Below are 18907 nucleotides of genomic sequence, written 5' to 3'. Positions count from 1 at the left end.
GGTTTGTGCTCTCTGCAACCTGCTGTGTCTTGAACTTCAAAACAGACTTCCTACTAAGTGTGACACCAGCTCATGAGCTCAGACTACATTTCCCCTCTTTGGCTTGACAGGAGCCCCTGTTTGCAGCCAGAGTTATCTACGACCTGCTCTTCTTCTTCATGGTCATCATTATTGTCCTCAACCTTATCTTTGGTGTCATCATTGATACCTTTGCCGACCTGAGGAGTGAGAAGCAGAAGAAAGAGGAAATCCTGAAGACAACATGCTTTATCTGCGGTGAGAAAATAAATTAGGACATGTTTTCATTGGTGTTCTGTGTGATAATTGAGAAAATTCAGAGAAAGCATGAGGAAATGCAAAATTGTGGGCTGTTCACTGCTTATTTTTTCTTTCCATTTAATCATTTTGCCTGCTCAGCAGACACAATGGTTTGTCAGCCTTATGGGAATTTGACTCATGACCTTTGACTTATCTTTTCCCATCTTTGCTATGTAGTTTTCATACTCCCTTTTTAGAATTTAAAATAACCTTTCGGTTCATTTGAGTCGAAGCTGCAATCGATACTTCACACGCTGCAAACTTAGCCGAGCGGCAAAATCAGCAGGTGTGAATGCCAATGCTTGCAGATGATGATGAAATTTGGAGAAATTAAACGAGTGGTCTGCTCTCAGCCTGCTCTTGTACGAACATGAGACTGCTGTGATGCACATTCACATCAGGGCTGTTTGCAAAATGGGGGCTGTTTTTCTGGGTAAACAACCAAACGCCTCCTCTTCCCAGAATGAACAGTTAGTCATGGCAGGTGCTGCTGTGGAGGAGGAGTGTTTCTTCCTGTTGCCACATGGGTCTTGACCATGTTAGACTGTACACACACTTAAACGGTGGCCTCATCTGTTACAGAACAGTCACTTTTTGGGCATTTCATCTGAATAATCCGTGGTCAATTCTGGTCAGCTTTCTGTTGTGAAACACTATTAAGGGTTATTCCCCTTTTGCAACTGCAATGCAAGAATGTGCAAGGATTACAGGGATTTGATGTGACAAGCAGTACGTGAACATTTATAGCAAATCCCACTTCTGACGTTTTGTCTGCCCATTCCCTCATGACCTGTTTTCTTCTCGTTTTTTTTTTTTCAGTCAGTCATGCTCATTTAGGTCACAAGAATGATTATGTCATCTTGCAACACAAAGTCCATTTCCTCACACTTCTTTAGAAATGAGAATAGTGTTTATTTGGGGTCGTGTGTGTGTGTGTGTGTGTGTGTGTGTGTGTGTGTGTGTGTGTGTGCCCACACGCACCTGACATGTGGGGGTTGTGTGCTTTTCATTCTCAGGTTTGGAGAGAGACAAGTTTGACAATAAGACGGTTACCTTTGAAGAGCACATCAAAGTTGAGCACAACATGTGGCACTACTTGTTCTTCATTGTCCTGGTGAAGGTCAAGGACTCAACAGAGTACACAGGTCCAGAGAGCTATGTGGCTGAAATGATCAGGGTAAGGCTATTGTCACGCACATACATTTTTCTCTTTAACTGCTCACACTTTCCACAATCGTATTTTTTCTCTTACATTTACACAGCAGGGAATTTTATGTAAACCTAAAGAAGGTCATGTTAGAAAAAAAACAAACACCAGGCCATCTGCAGCCCTGAGAGGCTTTGAATTTACTTACCCAAAACAAAGCCGTAAAAGATATTAGCAAGTATTTAATTTCAATTAGCAAAGGTCTTTAGTCTCTATCTCGCCTGATATAGAAGCAGTAATTATATGAGGATGTGTGACTCATAGTGGGTAGTGTCGATGTTAAATAACACTTGAAGCTTCTTTTTTTTTTAAAAATGAAATAAAAAAAAAATCCATCAATTTACAGCCACATGTCTGGATAGCAGATATTCATTGAATATATTAAAGGTATGATGCAAGTTTTTCATACATACACTTGTATATTTCTGTTAAATGTCAACAAATTCATGCCGATTTTTACATTAAAATACATTGCTATTAAAAATAATGTGATAAACACTGCAGAAACTCTGAAACTTTATTCTAGCTCCCTTCCTTTCAAAACACAGCTCTTCCCCAATTCCTTTCCGAGTACAGGTGACAGGTATCTACATGTGACTCAAAGATTACACAATCAGAAGCACTGTACATTATACCAGCTACTGTTGTCACTCGTGAAGAGCACTGCAGGCACTTTGTCACTCTGGTGTTCTGGTTTATATGGGCTTGGACAGAACTGATCGTTTCAGCCTTTTTGTGTCCTGCACTTCTTTCTTTTTCTTTTTTTTTTACCTCATTTGCACCAAAGTACCAGGACTGTGTTATGTAATCCCTGCCTCCGTGACCTTGAATCCTTCCAAAGTGTTATCACATCAGTCAGCTTTGTGAATGGAGAATTAACATTCAGACAGAGTCTGCCATTGGCATAAAATGTGTTAATCCCCTGAAGCAGCCATGCTGTGCTTTAATCATTAAACACACAGACACAGGTCTCAACCTACATATCTCCTCATAATTGGCACTTAGGTTCCAGGACATGGAACCGTTTAAAAACTGTCTTATACTCGTGATTGTTTGTGTTCCAAGATCTAACAAAGGCTCTACCATCTTAAGAAAATGTTGAAACGGCAACTTATGAATACGGATGTCAGCCATTGCAAATGTGTAACAGAGCAACACATCAGATGCAAAACCTGCATCTGATGTGTTGCACATCTAGTTTTTTAGGCCAGAATGATTCAACCAAATACATCTGTGGAAAACATTAAAACAAGAAAACTGATCGAAAATTGATTGTTTTGATTGTCGCATCACACTCATAACTTGTGAGCAATTAGAAAGCATTTTAACTGCCAAAGGAAAGCCCCTTCTTCTGAAGTGGTTGCTTCCCTGACGCACTTGTGCTGCTGTCAGTTTCTGACACAGTTTCTTAATAGGTGCCATTTAGCCCACTTTCCTGCCTATTGCCTTTATCTGCTACACTTAGTCTTGTGAGGAACCACCTGATTTGGGATTAACCCCCATCCTGTCTCCTATTAACCTTGCACCCTGCCAAGCCAAAATTTATTTGTCAGGGGCGCATACTGACCAGCAAAGAAAGTGCGCATTATCTGAATAACCCCAATGACCCATCAGCTGACTCAGTCATCCTTAACATTCACTCTCGGCTTCACATGCAAGTGTTTAATGCAGAGCCTTCGCATGTTGTTGTCTCAGTTGTCCTCAAAGATCAGTGTTCAGAGAGCTTCTCTCAATAAACATGTTTTCATGGAGGTCACATTAAGGTTTAGGTTAAGATGAGTGTTTGGAAGGAATCTCTTTCATTTTTTTAAAGGTTTTTTTTTTTGGGAGATTTTGATGAAAATGCAGACCAAAATACAGGGAGAATGAAGGATTATTTTGTAGGATATAAAAAACCCACACACAATGCATGCAAAAGTGTATAATACATCCATCCATCCATCCATCCATTCTCTATACACCACTTTATCCTCACTGGGGTCGCAGGGGGTGCTGGAGTCTATCCCAGCTGACTCGGGCAAAGGCAAGGGACACCCAGGACAGGTCACCAGTCTGTCGCAGGGCTACGTGTATAATACATGATTTATTTATTTATTTACAAAATAAAGTAGTACATATATAATGCGTGGCAAAGTGACAGATCAAGACAACATAATAGTAAAACATACAGTAGCATTTGTAACTAATTTTAGGTGGAAGTAAGTCGTGCATGTTTAAATCACAAGTCTTAACCATCAAGTCTCGAGCACGTCCCAAGTTATCGTTGTGAAAATCAGCAAGTTGAGTCACTGCTCAGGTCAAGACAGTCACAAGTCAGATCATACACAATTCTGATTGTCTGCCCCAGTTTTATGTTTACATTATTATTAAGATAGACATTAGTTTTAAATTTAACAGACACATTGCAGGATGCTTACAACTTATGAATCTTTCTGGTATTTCGTAACAAAAAATAATAATGAACACTACTGAGAGCCAGGTTCTGAAATGATAATATTGTAGTACAGCTCTAAATGGCTTTAAAGCCAAAACGGATACAAAAAAAAACACCCCAATGCTCAGCTTCCCTCTCAGGAGAATCACACCATATTGGCCTATCAACGCATTTGTCTAAAATGGTATCTAAAGATGGTTACAGAGCTCACAGCAATTCAGATGCTCACCATGACACACAATTTTTTGAAAAGTTGCACTTGAAGTGTCTCTTAAAAATACTGAGTTAAGGATGGTTAGTCGTGACTAACAGTAAGTAATAGCAGCTAATGCTATAAGAATACCACACATTCAAAATAAATGTTTACAAACTCATATTCATTGGTAGGCTATAAACTGACCCCTAGAATATAAAACAACTGCAGGCATTTTAAATCATTTTAGTCATTTTTGTCAAGTCTTAGTCAAGTCTAAAGTCATGAATACTAAGTCAACTCTAGTCTTTTTATCAGTGTTAGTCAAGTGAGTTTCACGTCCTCAAATTTGCAGCTTGAGTTTGACTTGAGCAAAATGTTGATATAAAACAAACCAAAACACTACTGAAATAGTTTTTCAACAAATAATTTCTCCCAATATTAGGACTTAATTATATGACAATCAATTATTAATAAATACCCACATTACTTTTTTGTTGTTAGACCTTGCTGTTGTATGTTACACACTTTATTACAGATTTACTTCCCAGTAGTTACCACTGATTTGCATCAGAAATGTAATGTGTGAGGCTATTTTTTTTTCAGTCTGTACAGCCTCTCTCCCACTGTGTTTCGATTTATTTGATGCTACAGTAACACAGAAGACGCAACAGGACAGAAGGGGGTGTAGAACTCAGACAACTCTGACAATGACTGGGACTGACGTCAATAGTGGAGGGCTCTGGGTGAAATGTCACGTCAAAGGTGTAAAAAGATGAGGCTGGGTTACTGTGTCCAGCACTCAAAAAAAAAAAGCCCCAGCAGATTTCAAACATCCACAGCCAATAAGCATTCAAAACAGCAGCTATCTGAGTGCAGATCTGTCTGTGGTCGTTCAGATACTTTTTGGCACTTATTTGCATATTTGTAGAGTTAGGGGGCCACCAGCTCGTCAGGTGGTTTGTGGCATGACTGTGACGTTTTCTGTTGCTGTTTTAACCACAGAGCATCCTGTTTCTCTGTCATGGCCCGTGCGGTTTTAATAATGAAAAATGTACTTCCGTCATTACCATTGAATGCGCGTGTTGTAGAGTCTGAAGCCCTGCCAGCGCTTATCAGTTTACTGGAAGTGCTTTCATTTGTAAACACTGGGGATGGAAAGAGGTGACAAAGGCGTCAAACACTCGTGTGCCTTTGGCCGACAGGCAGGATCCAGAATGGGGAAATGACCTCTGTCATGTTTCGCTTTTTTTTTTCTTTTTTTCTTGGTTGTGAACAGAACTGCTTGTGGGAAATGGTGTTGGTAGAACGTGTTGTTCAAAACATCACATCTGTAATTATTTCTAGCGTAACGATAAAAACACATTCTCGCTCCATTTTACATGTAAAAAAATCTTTAAAAAGGGAAAAAAAATAAAAAATACAGACTCAGATATATCAGATATAGAAGTTGTGCTATGGGGGGGTGTGCAGGCAGGTGAACTAGGTAAACACAGCCTGCCTCTTTGCATTCAGGAAGTGGAACTTGTTCACAGCCGTCCTCTCCTCCTTTCAGAATGAGTGTGTGCTGCTCATTATCTTAGTGTTGTGTGATTCCCCTCGGCCTGTCGTCTGACCCAGGACTGGTTTGTGGTGCGCACGGCCACCTCACTCAGCCCTTCATCTCTGAACAAACCACTGAAACCTGGGGACTTTTTTCTGCCTGTTCCTTTGGCACTGCGCCGTTTTAAGCCAGCATCCTCCCTTTTCATTCATGCAGGGAGGACAGTTGTTCTGATTTTACGCACATGGCGGCAACATGAATATATTATTATATACATTATTTCTGAAGAATAAAATGTAAATATGAACACATGACTTTCTCCTGTTTTGGAGAGCGCACAGTAACGGTGGCATGTCGGAGTCGAGTGCCAAAGGAGATAGAGGCGTGAAAGAATGCAACCCAGTGTCCTCGGATGTGTCGAGCACAACAGCCTCGAAGGTGGCTGCTGGGTAGCTTTTGCTTTGTGAAATCAAGTGCATAAAAGTATATTGAAATATATTTACCTTTACTCTATAAATCACTTTTATTTTACGATATTTTTACAAATTTGTATCACTTTCCTTAAAGTTAAAGTTCTTAAAATATCAGTCCTGTATGTTATATTGCTGTGGCTAAAGAAAAGTACCATGTGTAGTCATATTACTTTATTACTTTATTTGACATACATAAAAAAATCAAGCAATAATCAGATATTTTTTAATAAACCCAGACTTCCCACTATGCACAACTGCTATAATCACTGATATGCTTACCCATCTGTCAGCAATATTAAAACTTCAAATTTCAGTCAAAAATGTCCTCAGTAGTGGTTTTCAAATAGCCAAACAACCCAATAAACAGACTGCCCTTGAAAACACATTTACCGTTTAAGAGTCACCGGTGCCTTCTTAGATTTTTTTGCAACAATTACTTCTGAGGTATGAAAGAACTGATAAAACCCGGATGATTCTCGGTAGTTGCAATGTGCCAGTAGCGGTATCAAAAGTCTCATTCATGACACCATGTTTTCAGTAAACATCGTTGCTCTGGCTAATTTTCCAGAAGGAACTCTGAAGTTAAACAAATTCTAAGCCCCCACTTTAAAAAAATGTCATCACACACGCAACTCCAGTGACTCAGTCCTTCGACTCCAGCTGCTGTGAATGCTACATTTGATTTCAGTGCTCGGTGAAGCAGCTTATCGCCTGTGACTGACAGAGTATACAAGAGTTATGTTTATGACTGCACTGCACGTCAGGCGATGCATGTAGAATCAAACAAGGAAGTTTTTCCGTGTCAGCTTATAGATTTCTGTAAGGCGGCCAGTTCTGTCGCCTGTATGGTGAGACGAGGCGTGACGGAAACATATCACCGATAAGTGTGCGGCCTTTTATGAGTGATTTCAAGAATGCCTGCATATCCCATGTGATTCTAATATGGAAAGTCCCATCATGAATAGCTTTATTCTGCTTCTAGTATAAGCCTTAAATTGCTGCGTAGAGCCAAAGAGAGAAAACTGGGTCTGAGATGACACACAAACTGAAATATGAATTGATGCCATTTGTGTTGTACCGTGCTAAACTGATTAAGTTTAGACACGTGAATTAGTAACTTCCTAGAAAACTGGACATTGAACAGAGTGCCACAGAGAATGTGATGAATCTATTTCATTATGTTTTCATGTATCTAACATCCAGACTTCTGTTTACCAGGACCACAACTTGGACTGGTTTCCACGGATGAGGGCCATGTCCTTGGTCAGCAGCGATGCAGACGGGGAGCAGAACGAGATCAGAAACCTGCAGGAGAAGCTTGAGTCCACCATGAAGCTGGTGTCCAACCTGTCGGGGCAGCTAACAGAGCTCAAAGAACAGGTGGGTTCAAATTTGTGTGAGACAAAGAATTATTGGCCTTTGATGTCTGTCACTTCATCAGGGAGAAAACATGAAGAGCAAGAGACATTTGTTTGAAAGATGTGGACAGCTGACGTTGCTTGAGGTTTGTTTGTTTGCCGCTCGTTGCCCTTTAGATGAAGAGCTTACTAACTGCAAAAGGCAATGAGTCATAGTTCACAACACAGCTCACTATGGGGTGATTTTATTGTCATCATTTAGAGCAATCTATCTTTAGTTTCTGTGAATTTAATTATCATCCATTAGTCTACTTTGACAATCTTTTTGTCTACTTATTGATCTCTCTCAGTATTCAAAACAAATCAGAATGCTCTAACTTAAAAAAGTACCTTTCTCCGTAGTGATTGCTTTGGATGAAACTGGTACTTTTGCAATAAATAAACACTTCAGTGCTTCGTGCTTGTGCAAGAATACATTCTGCCGATATGGCATATAAAGCCGAATAAAATTGTGCAATTGCTGCAGTGGACTGTTTCTAGTAAACACAATTGTAAGAATGTCTTTACTCCTGAAATGAGAAGTATGTGTGAGGAAGTGAATGCTTCCATGACATTTTGACCCAGACAGGGGGAAATGATTATAGTGTTGTTGAATGTTGTGAAGGGCATCAGTCACATTTCACTGCAGAGTCAACATTTACAATGCCTTTTATTCCGTTTAGCTCGAAAAGCACGATTGTTCAGATATATTTCAGCGTCACTTGATGATTATAAATGCTCTACTTTTCACAGGGAAGCGCAAATAGCAAAATTATGTTACAAGAATTTTCTATAATGTGTAATTCCAAAGAAAATTGGCTTTATTGGAAAATTACAGTTCAAAAAAAGGGCAGCATTCTCCTGCTAACTGAGTTTAACCTTTCACTGAAATGGTATATTTCTCTAACACGTCCATCTACGCACAATTATTTCTCCTGAAACACTCATTACAAGACCACTTTGTCTTCTCACTTTTAATATTGTAGTGTTTCAGTGCTGAGGTGCAAATCACTCCCTTATGTTACTTAAACTTAATTCTTCACAGAAAAGCCATTCTTGTTCCTTCTAGTATAAAGGTTAGCGTTTATGTTATGACTCACGCGCTTTGCTTGATCTCTGAAATTTCTATCGACCGAGTTTCCATATTAGTAGTTTGTATTCTGCTGCTTTCGTCAGAACACAGCAAAGTGGATGACGAGGCTCGCAGGATTTCAAAAGAATCTTTTTCTCAGTGGAGCGGCGTGCAGTTTTTGCAGCATTTGTTTCTGTGAAGTGAGAGAAAAGATGAAATCCACGATAGATTGGAGGACCTGAGAGGTTATTCAGCAGAAGACGATGCCAGCAGGTGGATTGATCTTTAAAAATCTCTACTTTCTGTGGTTCTTCAGATGACAGAACAGAGGAAGCAGAAGCAACGGATCGGCCTGTTGGGACACCCTCAGCACATGAACGTCAACCCTCAGCAGCCAGCGTGAGGTCGACCGGCAGCTCAGCATCAGCTTTGCGTCTGGACGGAGCGCAAAGTGCTCAAGCCGAGGTTGCACATGATGTAAACTGCACTGAGTGAATCTTAAAACGGTAGGGAAACACTGTAACATAGGTAGTCATAAGGCGATGTGTAGCTCTGCCCCACGCACGTGTTACTCCAGACTGTAACACTCACCCACCTCGTTCTGTTTCAGTCCAGTCGGAATTGGTGCCAAATGTTCTCTGTATAGAAATGAATTGCATTTCTCAACACATGGCCTTCACTGGTTGAACTTGAAACATGACAAAGCTGACTGGACAGGAGGAATTAGTCCCTTTTTTGTTGTTCCTTGTTTTTTTTATTTAATTTTAATGTTTTATATTCATATTACTGGCATAATGGGCAGTATTAAATGTCTTATTTTTGTATGTTGTGCAATATTTTAACTTAAATATGCAACCTCATTGGTGTGTACATTTAAGTTCCATCAGTTATGTCTTATTTAACAGCGTGGGCCAATGTTTTTGTTTGTACTTTGTTGTCACTGGATAAATTAGGGAGTTGTTGGCTATCTGTATTTACGTAGATAAAATATTTAATAAGCTGGCCTTCTTAATTATACTTTCTTTTATTTCTTGAAAATGTGCATATTTCTTGAGTGACAACTCAATAGAGATAGAATATTGTGCGAGAGCAATATATACAGATAGTTTACCTTCACCTCTGTAAATCCAATGGTGTCATATCTCAGTGCTAACTTATTTTATGATAACTTTGCTTTCTTATTTAACTGGGTTGTAAAGGACATTTAGAAAAGTGTTTAAATTGTCCTCAGCATCACTCATGCTATTACAGTTTGCTCAGGAGTTGTGTAATTTATACCGTAATAATCACCGCCTATATAATTTATCTCTTTTTGCAGCAAACTTGTTCCATTTCTGCCTGTTTTTCTCCTCAATTAAAGTCACTGACTTTCATGTTCATGCTCACTCAAACATATTAGTTGGTTTTCACACTACTTTTAGACTTATCTCTCTTTTTTTTTTGGACTACTATGTGTACATAAAGTTTGTTGCTTACCTTTGCTTTTGTATAGAAAAATGAGGGGGAAAAATCCCGAATGTTAAGATTAGATACAAATCTAAGCACTGTCAATTTGTATATTGAATTAGAATTATTTATTAAAATTGATGTAATTATCCTTTACTTGATGCATTCTGTGTTTGTTTATTGTTGGTGTGATGTTAGAGGGTTACACTAAGAAAACAGTTAATGTGCTTTTTGTTCAAAAACGTGTTCCACTCAGATGAGCACTCTAAGATGACTCACCATTTTCTGTTCGGTAATGCAGTAAAAGTCATCAGCAAGTCATATACCGCACGTAAATATAACTGATTTAATTTTATATATATACATATATATATATATATATATATATATATATATATATATATATATGTCTGTGTGTGTATAAGTTGATCACATTCTAATGTAGGAAAATTGAGGGAACAGCTTGAAAGGCAGTATAGTTGCAGCTACAAATACCACTTGCTAACAATCTGAAATGGGTTGCACATGAATTTAATTATTTTTTAGACTTTTAGAGATACTATCTTTGTAAAATGTAAATGAGACCCTCTGTTGTCTGAAAGCAGCAGATGTGTGCAGTTGTGACAGGAATGTGTGTAATTGGGTGTGTTTTAGATTGCATATATCCTCATTAATCAGGGACTTTCCTGAAAGATTCTCTGCAAGCCAAGTATTCATCAAGCTCCACTCCTCTTGATCTGCCGTCGACTCTCAGCGCAGACGGTGAAATAACGTGCAGTCAAAATCACTGTCCCACTTAGAGTAGTTTTAGTTTAGTGTTTTCTTCTACTTGATCATCTCAACATTTAGTTTTTAGTCTATTATTTATTATTGTTTGAGATTTTAGTTTTGGGCAAAATCCTATTAAAACAAAATGCAACAGTTAAGACTAAGCACTGAAGCATGCAAGGGCCATTAAAAAGATTAAAATGAAATGAGAATAAACCAGAAACAGTGTTACAATATAGAAAGCCAGTGCATGACTCAAGAGGTGGGGGATTTTTTTAGTCTTCCACTAACTATTTAAACATCAGTTTCTACAAAAATATTTTCCCCACACGCTCATACATTTATATATATCCTAAACATTTAATCACATAATATCAGCTAATAACATTAGACCGTATGCTATTATGTAGATTAATTATCCAATCCTACTGCTGCTTAATTGTGAGGTGCAGACAGCAGATTTAACAGCATTCTTACTTAATGTTATCAGGACAAAGAGGGCATTTGTAGAGTTAATAGTGTCCTCATTTGTATAAAATATTGATACACATTGCAGGCTGTGAGGGAAATGGAGCCTCAGCACATATGCATATTATTATTATTATTACTGACACTTTGTCGACATGTTGGTTTAATTTTCACAGAAGCAACAGTAAAAGCAGAAATGTGTGTCAGACACCAGTTTCGTTTTCTCCACGAACTCCAGTTGTTGACAGAGACCCTCTTTCCCGCCCGGCGCTCCGTTGTTTTCAAGCTCTTGCTATATTTAGCGTGTCTGCTTCGGGACGTCGGCGGGTGGAACCGACCGACCAGTCGGGCACACTCGGTTGTCTGCGCGCCTGACGTCAGCGACAGAGATGTGCCGCTCGGCTCTCTCCGGCCATGAGGAGCTCAACGTGACAGCGCGCTGGGTACAGGCGGCTGAATACACAGTATCAGCGCGGCGGCAGGAATAAACAAGAAAACACAACTGCAGCCACTGTGTCATCCTGCCGCAGGTGCACGTGCCGCGCAGCCAACGGGTACACTGTGAAATTACCACGATGTCCACGATGAGCGTGACACCGGGCTGGGAACATGCCAGTGTAATATAGGTCTAACTAATTGTTAAGCACATTACAATTTGTGTAATAAAATTGACTAACTGGCCATTACTCCTCAGTTCTCATAGCTAACAGAGAATATGTCTTACTTAATATGTCTAATTAATAATAATAATTATAAAAACATTTTAAATACAGCTTACATAATTTCCTTCCTGACCACTAGATAAAGTCAGTTTGTATTTCCGGTGTTTTCTTAGAAACTTGCTCATGTTCAAATAACCTTTTACTGATGGGAGGAAATCAAAAGAAAAATGGTTTGGAAGTGAGTTGATGCATAATTTTGACAATATAAAACACATTTTTAAAATTTAAACATTAGAATTATATAGAGGGTGATCAATTAAATTGAGCAATAAATAACTAATACTTGGTAGTATGTGAAAGTTTGAGAATAGGACTTTTTTGCACTTTAGCCCTCCTGATGTAAGATTTCTGATAAGTCATGCATCACGTAATACAATAAATAATAGCTAACTAACAGTAAAAACAGTCCAAGATTAATCTGTCAGAATAGCTAACTAGCTAATTGTATGTTCACCTAATAACATTATGCTATACTAGCTTGCTGTAGTACTAGGTACTTAGCTTCAATTATTTGATCATGTAGGTTAAGCATCCCTAGTGATGAACTGTGACAAATTGTTACTTGTGTACACAATCGTGCGTGTGTGTGTGTGTGTGTGTAGGGGGAAGTTAGCAATATGAACTTGCAAGTAGCCTAGCTAGCTTGAAGCTAGGGCTTTATGTTAGTTTGCTGTAGCTGCAGCTAACTAGTTTCAGTTGTTTGCTAGTGTAGGCTTGTCCGTAGTGAAGTCACAAACCATTGCCCGTGTACACAAGCAAGCGTGTGCAGTGTTGTTGTGGTAGGGATGGTGTGGGTGGGACTGTGTCGGAGAAAGTTAGCATATTAGCTAGCAACCAGCTAACTAGCTGGCTGTTTTAAGCTCCAACGCTAGCATAGGTAACTTCCTGTGTGACGTGACATTGATTTTGGCAGTAATTTAAATGATGGTGCTAACAACATTAGAATCTTGAGTCCATTAATTCTAATTTAAAAGGCAATAATGAAATCGTTTTCAAAATAAACTAAAGATAATTTCTGTATGGTGTGCGGCATTTATGTTGCAGTTTAATCCAATCACAGGGACCTTAAGCTAGCAGCTTGCGACAAAAAAGTATCCCACAATTTTTTTTTCTGTAGACTACCATATTTTAAAACATACTGTTGTTTTAATTGTATACTTTAACTTCTGTTGAAATTCTATTTTTACATTGTATCTGTGCTGTTTTAAACTCGCTCTGTGAAACACTATGGGTTGTGTATGAAAGAAGCTAGCTACACTACTAAAGTTACAGGCGTCACTCCAGTCACTACACTGTGCGGTATTGTTGTAACCAATGTGTGGTATGAACGCTGCCATATTTGCAGTTTAATATATAATAATTCACCTCTTCGTAACTGCCGACGGGGGAACTGTTGCTCTACTTTCTGTCTTTGTAAACACGCTCGGCTCTTGCAAGCCTCGACAGCCGCAGCATGGTGGTACACGAGACTCGGCCCCGGTGGAGGAGTACTACACGAATGGGTTGTACTCTGAACAGCAGGGAGGGAGGGAGGGAGGCGGTGTGTGTCTCTGTGTGTGTGTATGTGCAGGGAGGGTGAGGAGTTGAAAGCGCCGTCCAACACGTGAGGCTCATGTGAGTCTCTCTCTAGCCGAGAGACGTGCCTGCAGTCACAGGGTTTATTTAACACGTAGTCACAAACCCACCCAGCTCTCACACATTGAGTCGGGCGTGGAGCCTCCCTAGGCACACTACCGAGTCCGGACCTCAGGGTGACAACACTCCAGCCGTGCTCAGCTGCAGATCACACTCTCACACTGGATAACAGGAGATTACTTTTACTTTATTTTTCTCATTTTCAAGTGATTTTTTCCTGTGTTTTGACGCGCGACTGCAGAGACACATTTGGATCGTTTTGAAGGCTTTTTTCTCTTTGAAAAAGTAATTTCTTCGGGCTTTACATTTGAGCGATATGGAGAGGATTACCAGTGCGCAACCACCTCCCTGTGTGCCAAAACACGCGTCAGTGGATAACCTAGCTGACATGCAAGGGTAAATGGAGCTTTTTCTCTCGTTTTTAACTTTATTCTGCTTTGTTCTATGGTGTTCTGCTATTTAAATCACTTTAAACAGAACTCTAATCAAAGTAATTTTGTCTCCAAAGAATGGATTTTCCCATTTATATGTACAAACCCAGAAGGGGAATGAAGCGCGGGGATGAGAGCAAGGTAAATTCAGGCTAAAATGCACAATGTTCCCACATGAATCACTTTAAAACTGAGCAGCATCGATTTCACTGACAACATTGCAACCCTCTCCAGGAGACGTACAAGTTGCCACACCGACTGATCGAAAAGAAAAGACGCGATAGAATCAACGAATGCATCGCCCAGCTGAAGGACTTGCTGCCAGAACATCTTAAGCTGACAGTGAGTATTATCTTCTACATATGGCAAGTCTGCAAACGGCCAGGGAATCTGAGACACCACATGGTTCTGCTGAGCATTTTGTTTGCTTCAGACTTTGGATTCAGTTTGAAAGTCTTAAAAAATAATTATAATAATATTTTGGGATTTTAAAAGAGTAAAGCTTATTGGGGAAAAAAGTGCATTTTCTTTTAAATTTTACAATTTATGCGGTTTCAAATTCTGGACATTTTCTTTTCAGGATTTTAATTCGTTGTCAAGAATTGAGCGCATCTACGTACATTTGCACGACTTCCCGGGCGTTTGAGGCTTGTCCTCTGTTCAGCTGCAGAATGTGTTACATAAGAAAGATCAACATGCTTATCGAAGGTCTTCCTGTTTTAGACGCTGGGTCATTTGGAGAAAGCCGTGGTGCTGGAACTCACTCTGAAGCATGTGAAAGCCCTGAGTGCTGTCCTGGAGCAGCAGCAACAGAAAATCATCGCACTGCAGAAGGACCTGCAGATCAGTAAGTTTGACTTTATGGGCCGTAGTGTTGTGTAGGCAAGAAATACCCACAGCTGCTTTTCATCGTGTCTGTGGACTTGGGTTTTTGTTGTATTTATCAAGGAAAATGTGCAGTAAAGATGGATTTATTTTTAATATTGTGGTTCTCATTCACCAGGTGATCGTGGAGGTGACAACGCAGAGAACAGCGAGGAAATGTTCCGCTCCGGCTTTCATTTGTGCGCAAAAGAGGTTCTGCATTATCTGGCCACCCAAGAAAGCAGCAGGGACCTCTCTCCTTCCCACGTCATCAGTCACATCCAAAAGGTAGCAGCTGAAGTCCTGCAGCACCAAAGCAGTCAACAGCCAGACGAGTCCACCCACCAAGCTTCGGAGAAAGCGAAGAAACCTGCCGGACAGCCCCCGAGGGCCTCCGAGGGTCCCGCTAAGAACTGTGTCCCAGTCATTCAGAGGACTTACCCACACGGGATTGGGGAGCAGAGCGGCAGTGACACGGACACTGACAGCGGCTATGGGGGAGAACAGGACAAGCGTGACCCCAAAGCTCAGTGGTCAGAAAATCACACAAGAGAGGGGGACCTGAAGCATGCCACGTCCGAGCGGATGACTGGTGCCATCAAGCAGGAAGGTGACGAACCTCGGGCCAAGAAGTCGAGGTCGGACTCCTCGGAGGATGAGCTTCACGCGGCAGGAGGTCCTGGCAGCTACATGAGCTTCTCCCCCAACCAGCCCCCGTTTTGCCTCCCCTTCTACCTCATCCCTCCCACAGCCGCAGCGGCGGCGGCAGCGTATCTGCCCATGCTGGAGAAATGCTGGTATCCCGGGGGCATGCCGGTCATGTACCCCGGCATGAACAGCTCTGCGGCGAGCCTTCCCCTAGAGACACTGCCCCCATCTCTGGTGATGTCCCCCAGGGCAGGGTCCCCAGTACCCCACCACTCCCCCATGGACTCCTCAACTCTTCACAAAGCTTTAAAGCAGGTCCCCCCTTTGAACTTGGAAACCAAAGACTGAGCAGTTGTGTTTCTGTCAAAATCCTGCCCTCTGAATGTTCAATGCGGTTTAATAAAGAAGAGGGTTGAAACAAGACAAAACAAGAAAAAAACGCACCAGTACCCCTTCAAACCATAGTGGTAGTTTGGCCCAACGACATATTGGCCCCAAATGGTCACCAGTGTCTAGCTGCTTGTCTGAAGCAGGACTTTTGTGGGTAACTTGGACCATGTGAAGGCTCATATTACACCTGTTGCGTTGCTCTGAAACACTGTGAAGATGGTCAGTTTATAGCATGCACAAGAGGGTCGCGAGAAGGTTTTTCTGCGATGTTCTTCGCACTCGGTATTGAATGTCAGAGATAAATCCAGAATGTAAGGCACAGATACCCCCCATTCCCCCTTCCCATAATGATTTGGACCTACCATTTTGCACACATACACCAGTCTGTATTGAATGTAGAGATTTATCATAAGCCCCTTGTAGATGCTGCTTGAATTATTATTATTACCTGCTGTAGATCTGTGAACGGGGGATCTACCTTTCAGTGTTTGTCGCTCTTGTAACTGCAACAAACCATCGTGTAGACTAGAATGTTACCAAAAACAAAAAATTCTATTTATATATATATAAATATATATATATATACGCGTCACAGAACGACATTGCTCCTTTTACCCTTCAGTTATGCGAGAGCTAAATGAACGCAGGAGTTCACGACATTGAGAGAATTCAGGGCGTTGTCACTGTACGAGGTGTGTCACTCAGTTCTTTTGAAGAGTGAGGTGGCCGTACGTGCTTTTACAATTTCATTTGTGATTCATGACTATTTGTGTATTTAGATGGAGTTCCTGTGAAGTAATGTCATGTAACTATTATTTGTTTTTTTTGCTTATGCTACTTGTACATCTCTATTTTTGATACATGACCCACTGAGTGTATTTGTTTTGTTGCCAGGGGACGGTTGAGGTAGCGATTTGCTGTATGCCGACAGACCGTGTACAGTATATTAGCATCAACCAGATTTGCATCTTACCCACAAATTCCCGATCAAGTTAAGGCCTGATCTTAGCTCTCATGCTGTTGCCTTTACTCGTTTTAATGCAGACACAACAATAGCAGGTGGTTCAATGTATTTGCTTTAAATGTTGAGTCTGTGGCAAAGAGAGTGAATGTAAAATTCAAACAAAAATAATAGTTTTGTATAGAAAGAGGTACTTGGGATTTTTATTTTGAAATGTAACACAAGGTTGTACATATTTTGTATATAAAGTATTATTGATATATATTAAAATATTAATAAAGCTTTTTTCCCCCTGTGGAATTGGTGTCTGACTGTTGACTTAAACATGTTTTAGCCAGCCAACCTGACAGCTCCTCATAACAACACATACTTACATAACACTTACATAACCCATAAAGCAGCGCAGCCTCTGTAAATCAATAGCATGTCTTAGATTACAGGCTGTAAACATTTAAGATTCTAAGGGATTCCTAAGTAACTTTGCACAAGATATTATAAATATATATCATTTATTTATTACAAATCAGCTTGCTTTATTTAACTGTATAACTTGTTGCTCAATAATAGTTTAGTCTCAGTAGAAGGGAAGTCCTTGCTTATGTTACAGTATCGTAAATATTCACTACAGAATTAGTTTAAAAACCATTGATAGTCACTTCTGTAGAAATGAAGAAGCAAACTATAAATTCATTAGGTTATCGGAAGTTTGCTTTTGTGGTTTTAGCAATGAAACTGGTCTAATAATTCACACCTGAGATAAGATGTGTCTGGCAACTTGAGAACACCGCAGTGGAAATGGTGTTTGAGATTGCGGGGCAGATGACTTTTAAGTCTTTGATTTACTTTCTTGTTTAATTATATGGAATGCAAGTCTCCAGCGACCTTTTGCTGCTTGTTTGGGCGCTGTTTCCTGGGTGGTAACACTAGTGTTGCTGTAGTAATAGTGAAAATAAAAAGGCCTGTATTGTGAACTGCGTACCACCTACACTGTTTCCCTGCGATGTGTGGGAATGACAATTTTGCTTTTCTTGTAATCACAACAGAGTTTTGTAATTTGGTCTGCTGAACAGTGAAATAATCCCAGCTGTCTGAGAGAGACTCTTCACATGTCTGCTGACAGTCCAGACATGCAACACTAGCGCCACCTTGTGGAATTGCTGCTTCACACCATGCTGACTTCCATTTTCACACCTGACATAAACCTTTATTAGATCACAGTTGGTATGATACCACCTCAAGGAACTGAGAATATGCCAGTAACAGGCAGTCTGTCAGAATGGTAGATGGCTGTATTTATATAGCGCTTTTATCCAAAGCGCTTGACATGATACATCACATTCACCCATTCACACACTGATGGCGGGAGCTGCCATGCAAGGTGCTAACCACGACCCACCAGGAGCAATTAGGGGTTAGGTGTCTTGCTCAGGGACACCTCGACATGAGCACGACAGGCCGGGGGATCGAACCGCAACCCTCTGGTTGTGAGACGGCCACTCTACCCACTGAGCTATGCCGCATAAAACATAATGCTTTCTCAAAAGAAATACTGTTGTGGTCATTGTTGCGTGAATTTGAAGCAGATTTTAAAGCTGCATTAACTAGTAATATGAAATTAACAACACAAGATTATTTCATGTAAAGTGAAAGCTGTTGCTAGCAGTAAATAATCCACAGAAAATTTCCACCAAACTCCTCAGTTCCTCTGAGCTCGAACTGCATCTTTCAGTTCATTGTTTTGGTCCTCTGTCCAGGACTTTATTGTTTTTATTTCACTCTTCCTCCTCCCAGTAGTCTAATTCCCAGCAACACCAGATAGCTGTTTCAAGTGAAAAGGATCCTAATAAATAAATGATGTTACTGCAACTAGCTGGTTTGGCAGCTACACATCCAATTGGTGGGAACAACACCAGAGGTTAAAAAAAGAGAGAGAGAGA

General features: G+C 40.4%; 2 protein-coding genes across 2 annotated transcripts in view; both read left to right on the top strand.

Moving 5' to 3' along the window:
- The window catches only part of itpr1b (inositol 1,4,5-trisphosphate receptor, type 1b), an 88253-nt gene extending 78014 nt beyond the window's left edge, over positions 1-10239 (top strand). Inside the window, 4 exon segments of the mRNA XM_051947784.1 lie at positions 111-276; positions 1335-1495; positions 7387-7548; positions 8954-10239. Of these exon segments, the coding sequence (XP_051803744.1) occupies positions 111-276; positions 1335-1495; positions 7387-7548; positions 8954-9040 (576 nt within the window). The 3' untranslated portion in view covers positions 9041-10239.
- A 3370-nt stretch (positions 10240-13609) lies between these two features.
- bhlhe40 (basic helix-loop-helix family, member e40) lies at positions 13610-17270 on the top strand. Its single transcript, XM_022188530.2, has 5 exons — positions 13610-14072; positions 14185-14248; positions 14342-14449; positions 14831-14954; positions 15111-17270. Exons 1-5 carry the CDS (start codon positions 13993-13995, stop codon positions 15965-15967), a joined length of 1233 nt encoding a protein of 410 aa, XP_022044222.2. The 5' UTR covers positions 13610-13992; the 3' UTR covers positions 15968-17270.
- The last annotated feature ends 1637 nt before the right edge of the window (positions 17271-18907 follow it).

The sequence above is a fragment of the Acanthochromis polyacanthus genome, chromosome 5 (assembly GCF_021347895.1).
Source record: "Acanthochromis polyacanthus isolate Apoly-LR-REF ecotype Palm Island chromosome 5, KAUST_Apoly_ChrSc, whole genome shotgun sequence".
Taxonomy (NCBI): domain Eukaryota; kingdom Metazoa; phylum Chordata; class Actinopteri; family Pomacentridae; genus Acanthochromis; species Acanthochromis polyacanthus.
The sequence above is the reverse complement of the archived record's forward strand: the minus strand, read 5'-3'. Positions and strand labels throughout refer to the sequence as shown.

Excerpts from the sequence above, each read along its gene's own strand:
- bhlhe40 (XM_022188530.2), top strand. The coding sequence starts at position 13,993 with ATGGAGAGGATTACCAGTGCGCAACCACCTCCCTGTGTGCCAAAACAC. Across the intron at positions 14,249-14,341 it reads AGCGCGGGGATGAGAGCAAG|GAGACGTACAAGTTGCCACA; the intron begins GTAAATTCAGGC and ends AACCCTCTCCAG. Across the intron at positions 14,955-15,110 it reads GCAGAAGGACCTGCAGATCA|GTGATCGTGGAGGTGACAAC; the intron begins GTAAGTTTGACT and ends CTCATTCACCAG.